The sequence below is a fragment of the Betta splendens genome, chromosome 16, assembly GCF_900634795.4.
Source record: "Betta splendens chromosome 16, fBetSpl5.4, whole genome shotgun sequence".
Taxonomy (NCBI): domain Eukaryota; kingdom Metazoa; phylum Chordata; class Actinopteri; order Anabantiformes; family Osphronemidae; genus Betta; species Betta splendens.
Window position 1 is genome coordinate 14,228,478 of NC_040896.2, and position 12,106 is coordinate 14,240,583.

The 12,106-nt window shown below is 41.9% G+C and overlaps 3 protein-coding genes across 3 annotated transcripts; all 3 read left to right on the top strand.

Annotated features, from left to right (window-relative positions):
• Positions 1–141: 141 nt before the first annotated feature.
• On the top strand, positions 142–2,298 carry LOC121201703 (uncharacterized). Its single transcript, XM_041067754.2, has 7 exons — positions 142–268; positions 350–516; positions 651–743; positions 887–943; positions 1,223–1,324; positions 1,408–1,536; positions 1,619–2,298. Exons 2-7 carry the CDS (start codon positions 355–357, stop codon positions 1,646–1,648), a joined length of 573 nt encoding a protein of 190 aa, XP_040923688.1. The 5' UTR covers positions 142–268; positions 350–354; the 3' UTR covers positions 1,649–2,298.
• Positions 2,299–2,804: 506 nt separating this feature from the next.
• Positions 2,805–9,805, top strand: ptdss1a (phosphatidylserine synthase 1a). The gene is made up of 13 exons (XM_029128799.3): positions 2,805–3,223; positions 3,752–3,843; positions 4,053–4,097; positions 4,191–4,315; positions 4,422–4,580; positions 4,848–4,999; positions 5,391–5,532; positions 6,908–7,020; positions 7,127–7,192; positions 7,430–7,529; positions 7,686–7,754; positions 7,896–7,962; positions 8,111–9,805. The coding sequence occupies exons 1-13, from the start codon at positions 3,012–3,014 to the stop codon at positions 8,203–8,205; spliced, it is 1,437 nt and encodes a 478-aa protein (XP_028984632.1). The 5' UTR covers positions 2,805–3,011; the 3' UTR covers positions 8,206–9,805.
• Positions 9,806–10,370: 565 nt separating this feature from the next.
• LOC114842847 (E3 ubiquitin-protein ligase NHLRC1-like) lies at positions 10,371–12,008 on the top strand. The gene has a single exon (XM_029128801.3). The coding sequence runs from the start codon at positions 10,528–10,530 to the stop codon at positions 11,725–11,727; it is 1,200 nt and encodes a 399-aa protein (XP_028984634.1). The 5' UTR covers positions 10,371–10,527; the 3' UTR covers positions 11,728–12,008.
• Positions 12,009–12,106: the final 98 nt, after the last annotated feature.

The window sequence follows — 12,106 nt, forward strand, 5'->3', positions numbered from 1 at the left end:
GTGTGTGTGTGTGTGTGTGTGTGTGTGTTGTGTGTGTGTGTGTGTGTGTGTGTGTGTGTGTGTGTGTGTGTGTGTGTGTGTGTGTGTGTGTGTGTGTTTGTGTGTGTGTGTGTGTGTGTGTGTGTGTGTGCGCACGCACATGCATGTAATGGGGGTTGTAGGGCAGAAAGAAAGAAAGACGAAGAGAAGTAGTACGGGACATTTCCTCATCAAGTTGCTTCGACAAAGCAGGTCGACATTCAGGTCTGAATAAAGAGGCGAATAAAAGGTACGTTACTGAAAAGCTTCGACTACAAATAACTGATGCTACGGAGCTTTAACACCTTTTTTACTTTTTATCTATTTTGAGGAACAATGAGGAAGACGTTTAAATGTAATGAGTCGATGATCATCACTATTCCTATTGGGAATCTGAAGGAGGCTGGAGACGGTCAGCTGATGCCAGAGAAGTTCCACTGTGTGTTCAAAGACTCGTACAAGGTCTTTGTCATCAACGGGAAACCTAAGCCTCTCGGAGTGAGTTAAGCTGTGTCTTTTACAGGTTACGCACTTTCCATACACAGAAAGAGTCACTGCATAATTGACGCGACTTACAAACCAAAAGTTAAAGGATTGCTGTGAAATGTTTTCTTTATGTCTCTTTTCATAAGGCAGCTCAGGCCATCGCTGGTGTGTTCATTTGCATTCTTGGTCTGCTTTTCCTGAATACATATAATTTGTTCTACATTTTGCCCAGTGTTCTGGTAAATACAGTTTATAGTTACAGAAATTATGTTAACATACATAAATGCATCTCATCATTTTGTTATTTTCTCATTTTTTTCATGTTTTCATATTCAGAGATGTTATATTTCTGTGCTCACTAAAGCCTGTGTCTTTGTGTTAGTTTGTGGTGTGTGGTTTGCTGTCCTATGCTGCAGGAAAGGCTCCAAACATGCCTGTGGTGAGCAATCGCTTCGTTAAAGCGTATAATGAATCAAACTCCTAAGCAAAAACCCACTTATACCTTTCTCACTTTTCAACACAATCAATATAATTTAAATCAAGATTTTGATACAGCCCAGTTTTTTATCTCCCTAATACAAACGTTGGTGGTTTCATTTTGTAGGACATCACATTTTTGGTTTTGATCAGTATGTGATTTAGCACCACTCTAACCCTTGTGCTGCCACAACTGTTTTTCCAAAGTGTTTGCTCAGTGTAATGTGCTGTGTTCTCTCAGGCAAAGCTGTCGTTCTCACTCAACATTATCAGCTTCTTCTGGTCAATTGCAGCATTTTCTCTTACTGTGACAGCAATACAGTTTATCGATTTATCGCCTAAGGTAAAGAAAAACATTCTAATTCTGCACTGTGAATTACAAAAAATTGTGTAATTATATTGCATTTTGTCTTTTTAAAAACACAGCCAGAAAAGGATTCGCTGAAAGGAGTTGGTGGGTTGATGATGAGTCTGCTTGTGGTTGAAAATATAATGGCCTTATTCCTGATCTACTGGATGAGCAAGGCCATTTGTAGAGAACACTTCAACACACTGGTATGTCCTGGTCTTTGTAGCTACAGTTACAGCAAAATGATTAAAATGTTGCAAAAACAGTAATGGTTATTCTTTTCCACAGCCAATCATACTGCTGAAACAAGAAGCCTGAACTGTGGAAACCAAAGGCAAAAGAGCTGCCCTTTTATATTTGTGGCATTATGAACTTTGTGGCTGTATAAAAAGTCCATCACATGTTGTCAGGTATGAGGTACGTCCAAAAGCAGGCTACTTTGTATGGTATTGCTTTTATATGATTGTGGATGAAGTCGTGTTTGTGTAAAAACAGAAAGTGGTTGGAACCCCAGAAAGAAATTTGATTTTAAGTTGCTTTACATGTAAAAATGTTTCTAACCCGTGATATATGAAATGTGTTCCACCAGTATGTGGCTATTTAATATCAGTATAGTTTACTGATCATCTGTCACTGCATAGCTCTGTACGTCAAAATGTATCAAACATGTACATGTAAATTATTATCCAATCTCACAATCTGACAGCTACAGTACATCTTCAGTTTTGATTGTTTTCAACACAATGGCCACCTTGCAATCTTTGAGTATACCCCATGCATAGATACAGATAATTGTAACTTCTTTTAAACTTTTTTTTTAAACTTTAATTTACTTTAATACTATTCTGCAGCAGTTCTTGCTTTCGTATTTGTTTTGAACTAAATACATAAAATTATTTACGTTGTGTTTCTCTTTTTCTAAGCTAAGACATTGCTGAAACTACTAAAAATAAACAGATCTTCTTGTAGGATGTGGTGAAGGTAAATTTATATTTGATATGAACGCATATGCACCAGTCATAGCATGTCTACAAAGAACGAAAATAAATAGGCGGGGGGGGGGGGGGGGGGGGTACTGTATGTCCATAAAGAGGTGAGTTTCTTGTTTCTTGGGCCACCTGCCGTCAGCTTGAACACAGATGTTTCGAGTCTTGTAAAGCCACAAGAGGGAGATAAACACACATCGGACAATATATGTTTACCCTTCTGTGAACGACTTCTTCTGTGTCTCCCCCATGAAAATCAGAGGGTTTATTTGTTTATGGTGCTTGTTAGTATGTGGCGAGTAGATCACGGTTTTACGTAGTAATTACACTGGTATGTCCGGAGGCAGCCTCGTCGTATAAATCATGGTTTAAAGTCCTTCCACTCCACCAGGGTCAGGCCAATACACGCACAGCACATGATGCGGGAGCGCGTGAAGGCTTCCGCGTCAGGACACGCCCACCCAGAGTGTGTCAACCAATCAAAATCCAAAGTGAACATTCTCTGACCACCCTTTCCATCTTTTGACTCTTAGCTAGACTGTAACCTACCCGTCGTGTTTGCTGAATGTGAGCTATGTAACAGTGGATGTTTGTTGTAACCGTCTCCCGTCAGCCTACGGTTCGTGCTTCTGGCTGCTGCTGGCCGCGGTGGGCCACTGTCCCATGCCTCTGTGAGGAGCCGCTCCTGCCGCTGCATGCTGCCGCTGTCCTGGCTGCGTCCGGCTATGGCGTCCGCGTATAGCGGATCGCACACCTTGAGCAAGGATGATGTGAACTACAGGATGCATTTCCGAATGATCAACGAGCAGCAGGTTGAGGATATCACGATAGACTTCTTCTACAGGCCTCACACGATAACCCTGCTGACATGTACGGTGCTCAGCCTGATGTATTTCGCCTTCACGAGGTAGGTGGTTCACAGCTAGCGTTAGCTCGGTGTGCTAGCCTAGCGCAGTTAGCTAACGGTGATGCTCTGTACTGAGAAAACACTGAGATATGCTTCGTTTAGCCACTATTCATTGAAAGTACCATTGGTTGAGGTATTATTTTCCCAGTAATGGCAGCTTATCGTTATACACTTTGCTAGTCGAACTTGCGTGAGCTAATGATGGTCTAGTGCGGAGCCTTGTTTCCTGTGTTGACACTGGTTAACGGTAGCTAACGTCTATTGCGTAACTAGCAATAAAGTTAGTCATAACATTGTAATTAAATAGTTTCACTCATTTGCAAACCGTGATCTACCCAAAAATCTAGCATAATGTAAATATTCGTCTTAAATTGTGTTTACAATGTGAAGACATTTGATGCTCAATCCCATCATCATATAAACCTAGGCTACTCATAAAATGGGATGTTATGCGTATTTCGCAGTGATATTAGTGATGTTAGTGATGTGATGAGCTTATCTGGTGATTTGTGTTTGCGCTTTCTGCAGAGATGATGGAAATCATGACGGTAATATCTGGGTGGGGCTCATCCTGGTCATCTCCTTCTTCCTTGTCATTAGTGTTTTGGCATTTCCTAATGGTAAGAAGAAAAGGTTATGTTAAGTGCTACAATAAAATCAAATTAGGCTGCTTTACAATTTTTCTTACTTGAATTTCTCCAAACAAAGATCATCAAACTAACTACAAATTATAAACACACAGATTAGTTTAATGTTTAACATTTTTAGGATTCCTAAAATCTATTTTTGGTTATACGTATGTGTTTGAAGCAACCATTCCATGTTATAGGTCCATTCACCAGACCACATCCAGCAATATGGCGAATAGTTTTTGGTGAGTATCCACAAAAAGCTTCTAGAAGTAAAAGCTGATTTTCTTTTGGACCTGAGATTTATCTTCTTAATGCCATGTCCTTCTGCTGTTAAGGTCTGAGTGTCCTGTATTTCCTGTTCCTCGTCTTCATCATCTTCCTCAACTGGCAGCAGGTAAAGCAGCTAATGTACTGGTTGGACCCAAATCTGCGCTATGCTAAGAGAGAAGCTGACATAATGGTGAGTAGTTACGGCTTACACCGATAAGAATGCAAATCATTTTCGGTTTGATTTACCAGGGGGTTATAAATAGTTACAATGCCTGTATCTGCACTGCGCTCTGCAGGAGTATGCTGTGAACTGCCATGTCATCACCTGGGAGAGAATCCTGAGCCATTTTGACATTTTTGCGTTCAGTCATTTTTGGGGTTGGGGTATGAAGGCTCTTCTCATTCGAAGTTACGGACTGTGCTGGACCATAAGCATTACCTGGGAACTGACTGAGGTACACAGTCAAATATCACTCTCCACACTGAAGCTTGTTGTGACCTCACTTTCTTTCTATCTGTCTGTCTGCCTGCCTGCCTACTCTTGCTCACTCTCTTTTATAAAGTAAAAATTAAATGTACAATTAGGATGGTAATTTGAGTAGTTTTATAAGTGGGAATCTATGTGTTTTTTTTTTCATCAAATATATTTTCATATACATAAATGTCCAGTTTTTCAGATGTAGTGTAGATTGTTACTGCAGCGTTTTCTCCTGTTTACATAGCTGTTCTTCATGCATCTGCTGCCTAACTTTGCTGAGTGCTGGTGGGACCAGGTGATTCTCGATATTCTGCTGTGTAATGGAGGAGGGATCTGGCTTGGCATGACTGTGTGCCGCTTTTTGGAAATGAGGACCTACCACTGGGCCAGTATAAAGTATGAAATTGCAGTCTAGAAGGTTACAACTGTCCTCAACATTTTGCAGGTTGTGAAAAGGGAACTGGACTTTCTGTTAGGCGGGTACACGCATTTCCTAAATAGTCCATGTAACCATTATTGAGTATCCAGTCACCACCTATTTTGGCAGTAAAATGTAAACCTGCACTTAAGTGTGTGAAAACCATTGTATTGTCATTTATAGTTTATATTAATTTAGGTTGTATTAGAAAATAGATGCAGAGAAATAACAGTCCAGCACTTGTTTACTGTCTGGCAAATCTTTGCACATCAAGATTTTTTATTTTGTCTTTGTCTCCTGAACTAACATACGTTATATTTGAATTGATAATTGAATCAAAAGTCTGAGTTCTTCTGTGCTTCCATCTAGAGACATTCACACTACCACAGGGAAAATCAAACGAGCTGTGTTGCAGTTCACCCCAGCAAGTTGGACATATGTGCGCTGGCTTGACCCAAAGTCCTCCCTGCAGCGTGTGATGGGCGTTTATCTATTCATGATCATCTGGCAGGTGGGTGAGGAGTAAGAAAGCCTCTTGCCAGCTCATGGTGACTAAGCTTTGACTAAGTTGTAGATCATCCGTTGTGGTCTTCGCACTCAGTCCTGGCTAATCTAATTAGCACGTCCATTGTTGAAATCTAAAACCTCTCTCACGTGGATCCATATAATTCATCAGGACCATGTTGTCTAAACATTAGCCACTAATCCTATAGGATTAAAGGTCAGTCTGGATTACTTAGTAACAATTTATGGCAAGAAGAAAACAAAAATGAATGGAGAACTAGTGACAAAATTGTCAGCCACAATCTTCAGTGGCAATGAACACTGGTGTTTCTCATGTGTTTGTGTAGTGATGAAACATTTCTTAATAGTATGAACAACTCTATAAATTAGTTGAACAGACGGGGGCAGTTCAGATACACTCACTGTGGTGACACTTGAGTTGCTCCTCGCTTCACTCAGGCTCTAGGCCAATTGAGTGAATACCATGGCAGCAGGCCTCATTCTCATTATCACTCAGTCTCGGTGAAAGGGACTTGGACAGTATGTTCTTCAAAATAAACCGTTATTGTTGCCGCCAGTGTGTTAAATCAAGTGTGAATTGCATGATAAGACAATCTTTGTTTGTCATCGTGTCATTATTTTTTGTTAATAGCAGTGTGTATATGCTACAAATACAGGTTAAACTAGTTAGCACTAATGAGAGCAGCCGTATTTTAAACATGATGGCTCCAAGGCACTGCTTCTGTGCCCGTACTGGCATGGTTTGCTGGCACATCTGAGTGGAACAGAGCAGTCATTAAGTGTTTTTCCCCATACACCTGTACTTAACCTTCTGCCTTGAGACACATTTATAGTCTTTTCAAAACACAGCCTGCTCAGTCGAAGACTGTGCACCAATCTGCAGACATAATGAAAGACAAATGTCTGCAAGCAAGTTTGATTAATTTGACCAAAGAATGTCTGCGGGTTCTTGCCTATAATTACTAGTAACCATTTTACCTGCCTGCTTGGCAACAGACAGTTAACATTTCATAATAATAGCAAAAAACCTGGTGTTAATATAATTAATTAACCGTTAATAACAAGTTTAATGAAACTTGAGTGGGACAAAGTTCATGACCAGAGCCACCAAGTCATGGAGCCAAAAGATGGTTTGTCATTGAGTGGCCAGTTTCCATCTGAACTAAGTCCAATCAATCATTTTTCACTTCTTGAACACAAAATGCCTAAAAAACAGTGCAGGAGTCTGCATCTGTCATTTTCTGACAGCACTACACATTAAAGGCCTATAGTGCTGAATAGTGCTGAATATAAATGTACACCTAACCTTGCATGGATTTGACAAACGTATGTTCAGTCTTTCTTTCTCCTCTCGTTCACAGCTAACCGAGTTGAACACATTTTTCCTCAAGCATATTTTTGTTTTTCCTGCAAGCCACGCTCTCAGCTGGTGTCGAATTCTGTTCATTGGCATAATCACCGCTCCAACAGTGAGGTAAAAACACAAAGCACCATTTTATTAGCAGGCAACGTGATGGCGCAGGGTGGAAAAGACGGCGTGTAAAATGTTCTAATGTTGGTATTCTTTGTTCTTGTTACAGGCAGTATTATGCCTACCTGACCGACACACAGTGCAAGAGAGTTGGAACCCAGTGCTGGGTGTTTGGGTAAATCTGACTAAGCAACTACTAAAGCACTTACTACACTCAATATGTGTTTGTGACCTTTAAAAGGAGCTGAACTTTGTATTCTACTTTGTAACATGTAAATGATATCAGGCAAATATATATTCCTTCCTGTAAAAGACACATTGAATTACAGCAGGTTTAAGTTAAACTGAAAATCAGTGGCGGGTGAGTAAGAGGTTTCACTTCTGTATTTGTATGTTTTTTTCCACTTCACAGGGCCATAGCCTTTCTGGAGGCTTTAGCGTGTATTAAGTTTGGACAGGACTTGTTTTCAAAGACACAGATCCTCTATGTGATTCTCTGGCTGCTGTGTTTGGTAAGATTAAACTCAAATGTGTTAAGTTTTAAACGATTTCATGATGTGCTCAGCAGTAAACAGCAGTAAAAAGAGTCTCATCAAGCTGTGAAATGTGTTCATTTTATTTTTTATTTCTTTATTAATTGAGTGTGGTTTGCATTTGATCTGTTTCAGGCCTTTATTACATTCCTGTGCTTGTATGGGATGGTGTGGTATGCTGAAACCTATGGACCAAGAGAAAAGGTGTGTTCATCATCTTAGACTTAGTAAATGATCTGGGTTAATACAAAGGGTAAAGGAGGTTGGTCTCTGTTTAAAAGTAAGGGGGGGGGGGGTACTTTTTTTTTTCTATTGTGTGTGTCTCAACTTCCTCTCTTGTCACAGCGTCTGTCAGAATGCGAGGACAGTAATTACACAGAATCTGCTGACCATATGTCTGAAGAATTCCAAGGTACAGTGACGCTAACTTATCACTGACATCACTCTATTCAACAGTCTCCAGTCAGTATGAGTGTGTTTTCATCATTATCCAAATGTGAAAAACTATGTCAAAAGATTTTATAAACTGATCCTTTAACTAATTAATCATCATGTTTCAGGAGAGATGGAAGTGGGCAGTGACAGCCCTACAACCAGGCAGAGAGGGAAGGGTTCAGGAAAGATCAAGTCTATCAACGGCCTGGACAGTCAGTAGGAGCTGGAACCTTAGGCTGGAGGGCAACTCATCAGGAGCCAAGCATGAAGGATCACGAGTTACATACAGAGAGCAGAAAGCCCCGACCTTCATTATAGGGAGTGAAAGTAGGAGAGAATACATGGATGAGCAGGTCCATGTAGTGTTATTAGGGATGCACAGGGGCTTGGATCGTAGAAGTGCACACTAGTGCAATCACTAAAAGCTCCTAAACCACAGACCACAGGGTGTGTGTGTGTGTGTGTGTGTGTGTGTGTGTGTGTGTGTGTGTGTGTGTGTGTGTGTGTGTGTGTGTGTGTGTGTGTGTGTGTGTGTGTGTGTGTGTGTGTGTCTTGGAGGAGAAAGAGAAACTGCCGATTTAGATGTGACTGATAGCGTAGCTTGTGTACTAACTTTTTCAAACTTTTATCCAACCATACAGGTTGTCATTGATATTTAATATGCAGTACTTCAAATAACTACATTCAATGACTCACTTTTCGGTTTTAATACGCTTCAACCATTTATAAAGGCACATTTTAATTTTGTCACTATGTGTGATGCGTAGATTTGTGGCAAATAGCAGTTTTAAATGTCACACTATGAATGAATAAATATAAAATAAACACAATAAGGTGTGTTAAAAGTGAAGGGATCTAAATATCAAAATCGTTTCTAAGGCTTCTGTGTATTTGACTGGTTCATACCAGCCTTAACTCTAACTTGGTGGCATTCAAGCCATCATGTGAAATATATCGTATAGTTTGAGCCTCTACGTTTCTAGCACAGAAGAGTCTATTATTAGTACCTGTTTTTGTGTTTTTACGTCAGATGTTTATATCTTGAATGTGGACAGGATTTCAATGCAAGACAGCTGCAGCTTGTTGGCAGAATCGACGCACACAGTTTAAGCACTTTTCAGAATGTTCTCCTGGGAATAGTGTACATTTTGTAACGTTTGAGTATTTTGTGAATCACTGTGATTGTGAGTGATTTCATTCTTTATCCATCTGTGGCTGCTGTCAGGTCTGTATCTTGTTTTTTTGTTTCGATACCAGGCATTTACCCAACGTCCTGCATGTGTCGAGCTCCTGCTGCCTGTGTGCAGATGGTTTGCTTCTCCTGTTGACTTCTCTGTTGTTGCATATATTGCATTATGCATGGCCTTGTCAAATGAAATCACGTGTTTGAGTAGACAAATATTATAAGATTAGTCAACAGGCATTTGTGTTACGCACAACATGACACCAGTATTTATGTTTCATGTCCTTCCCTGTCGCTGTACCAGTTAAATTCACCCCTTGTGCCTGTTTGCATGTTTCTTTTTGTTTCTCGGTTTGTATTAAGACTGAATATGAGCTTTGTGTTGGGTCCTTTTTCTCCTGGAGTGCTTTACTGAAGTTTGTTTTTGTTACTCAGTAATCAGTATCATCTCAGCACAGATATAATCCTTGACAATCTATGTTTTGATCTCTGTGGAATGGGTCAGGCATTCCTACAACATACAGTATAAATTATGCATTGTCTCTGGATTTAAATGCCATTTGCCAAAAACATGTCTGCTGAAATTATTTGTGCTGTTCTTTTTTCACTGTGAAATGATTAAAAGTATTAAAATCTTTTCCTTCTCTTTGAGTTGTTGTTGGAGGAATCTGCTCTTCATTTGCGGCAAAGGCTTTGGATACTCATGTTTTTTATCACTATTAAATTGTTTCTTTGTCTAACAAATGAGAAACGGTGAATAAATGACCTTGTGTGACCCTTGAAGAGCACCATGCTGCTGCGGAGGAGTGCTGGGTTGGCTGACTCAGGCGCAGCCCGTCTCAGATCAGATTTCACTCCGTCTGCACACTGTGACGCTCGCACTGAAATAGCTGCTTTGGACTGGAGCAGACGAACAGGCTGCTGGTGTTGCCCTGGAAAAAGACAACAGCAAGAGATGTAGAACACCTAAGTGCTGAAAGAAAAGCCTTGAATCCTCACTGTCCACTATTGAAGCAATGGTTGTTTTACAGCACCCTGCAACACAAGCTGTTTAACTCTGTATATATAAAGAGCATGGACGTTTTCAGATGGGGTCTGAGTCCACAGAGTTGAAAAACATGACCGTTTGTGTGCATGTGTCTAGGCTTCCATGAGGGGGCAGCAGAGAGCCTTAGTCATGTGGCGATGTCACGTGATCAACTGGGCCTACAGCAGAGGACATGAGCTCTGCTCTCATATATGTCTCCTCACCACTATTCAGCTTCCTTGCAGTCACCATTTTTTGTATGCTTTTGGAACGTCCCTCTCCAGTTCACTGAACAGCCTGACTCGGCCTAAAGAACCCAGGACATCTCATCCATGGCCACCAATCCTTGCTCCCCGACTGGAGGCAGCGTGAGCCCCGAGAGGTGTCTGAGAGAGATCCAGGTCAACTTGCTGGAGTGTAAAGTCTGCTTCGAGAGGTTCGACTCGCAGCAGAGGCAGCGCAGGCCACAGAACCTTTCCTGTGGCCATGTACTTTGTCTGGAATGCATCGCGGCGCTGTCCCACCCTCTTCTGAGGAAGCTGGAGTGCCCGTTCTGTCGACAGCTGTGCAGTGTTGACAGCACCTCCCACTGCCAGGTTCTCAGTGACCTGCAGGAGCTGCTGTTCCCCTGGATCCCCACATCCTCTGCTCCTCCTCGGAGGCCGAGAGGCAGCGGCAGCTCGGCCACGGGTCTGACATCCGCAGCTCCGCGTCTCTGCCAAGCTTTTGGCGGATGGGGGACTCTCATCAACCCCACTGGGATGGCCGTTTCGGGCTCGGGGACTATAGTTGTGGTGCACGATGGAGAAAAGAGGGTGGTGGTTTTCAGTGCGCAGGGCAAGAAGCTGCACAGTTTCGGGCAGAGAGAACAAGCCAGTGGGGGAATCTGTTTCCCGGTGGATGTGGCTGTAAGTCCCTGTGGCCACGTGGTGGTGACTGATGCAGGAGATAAAGCGGTGAAGGTTTTCACCTCCAGAGGTACCCATGTGCTGACGGTCAAGGACTCCTTCCAGATGCCCTGGGGTGTGGACACAGACGGCTGTGGGCACATCCTGGTCTCAGACGTCCAGGCCGGCACAGTGTCCCAGGTTAAAGTGAACTACTCCCACGGTGTCATTCTGGAGCATCGTGCGGCCATTTCCGACCTCCAGCGTCCAAAAGCCGTCGCCTGCTGCCGCGGGACCGGGAACACGGCGGTGATCGAGCTTTTAACAAGCCACCGGCGCCAGCACTCGCGACTGAGGGTGTTTACAAATGACTTCCACATTCTCTACCAGACAGACAGTTTCAGCCTGAACCTGCAGTCCAGGGTGAGGCTCAACGTGTCCGCTGTTGTGTTCGACAGAGACGGAGGTTTGATCGTAATAGACTCCGATCATGGAATGATCTGGAGTTTGGGAAAGCTCCAAAAAGGAAGCATAGCTCCTCTAGTGGGAGACCACCTGACCCGCCCAGTTGGGCTGGTGCCACTTAACAACAGCCTGGTCATTCTGGACGGTGGGGACCATACGGTGAAGGTTTACTCTGCTTAACTGAGATTAGAGCCATGAATTAATATTAACAGGCTTAGATTATAACGTTTGGGGATAACAATACTTTTATTAAATATGTATAAATAAAAAAAAACCTGTGCACTGAAAAGTGTAATACAATGAAATGTACTTTGATTTTACATAAATTCGCTTCAGTTGCCAGTAATGAGCGATTAATTGAAGTGTAACATGTAAATGCGAGAAAAGATATAATTGATCATAAGCTTGAAAAATAAATATAACTAGATTTTATTTATTCAATAAAGTAAGTTTATTTCGAATCACGTTGATTTGCTGGATATAATAACAAAACGTGGCTGCTCAGTTTGTTACAATAAACCGTTCAGTCTCTATTATTACCTCCAAAGTGTTTCGCCAC

Bases quoted from the DNA above. Each gene is read 5' to 3' on its own strand.
- LOC121201703 (XM_041067754.2), top strand. From the start codon at position 355: ATGAGGAAGACGTTTAAATGTAATGAGTCGATGATCATCACTATTCCT. The intron at 517-650 runs GTGAGTTAAGCT...TCTTTTCATAAG, and splicing joins GGAAACCTAAGCCTCTCGGA to GCAGCTCAGGCCATCGCTGG. The intron at 1,325-1,407 runs GTAAAGAAAAAC...TTAAAAACACAG, and splicing joins TTATCGATTTATCGCCTAAG to CCAGAAAAGGATTCGCTGAA.
- ptdss1a (XM_029128799.3), top strand. From the start codon at position 3,012: ATGCTGCCGCTGTCCTGGCTGCGTCCGGCTATGGCGTCCGCGTATAGC. The intron at 3,224-3,751 runs GTAGGTGGTTCA...CGCTTTCTGCAG, and splicing joins ATGTATTTCGCCTTCACGAG to AGATGATGGAAATCATGACG. The intron at 4,581-4,847 runs GTACACAGTCAA...CTGTTTACATAG, and splicing joins TTACCTGGGAACTGACTGAG to CTGTTCTTCATGCATCTGCT.
- LOC114842847 (XM_029128801.3), top strand. From the start codon at position 10,528: ATGGCCACCAATCCTTGCTCCCCGACTGGAGGCAGCGTGAGCCCCGAG.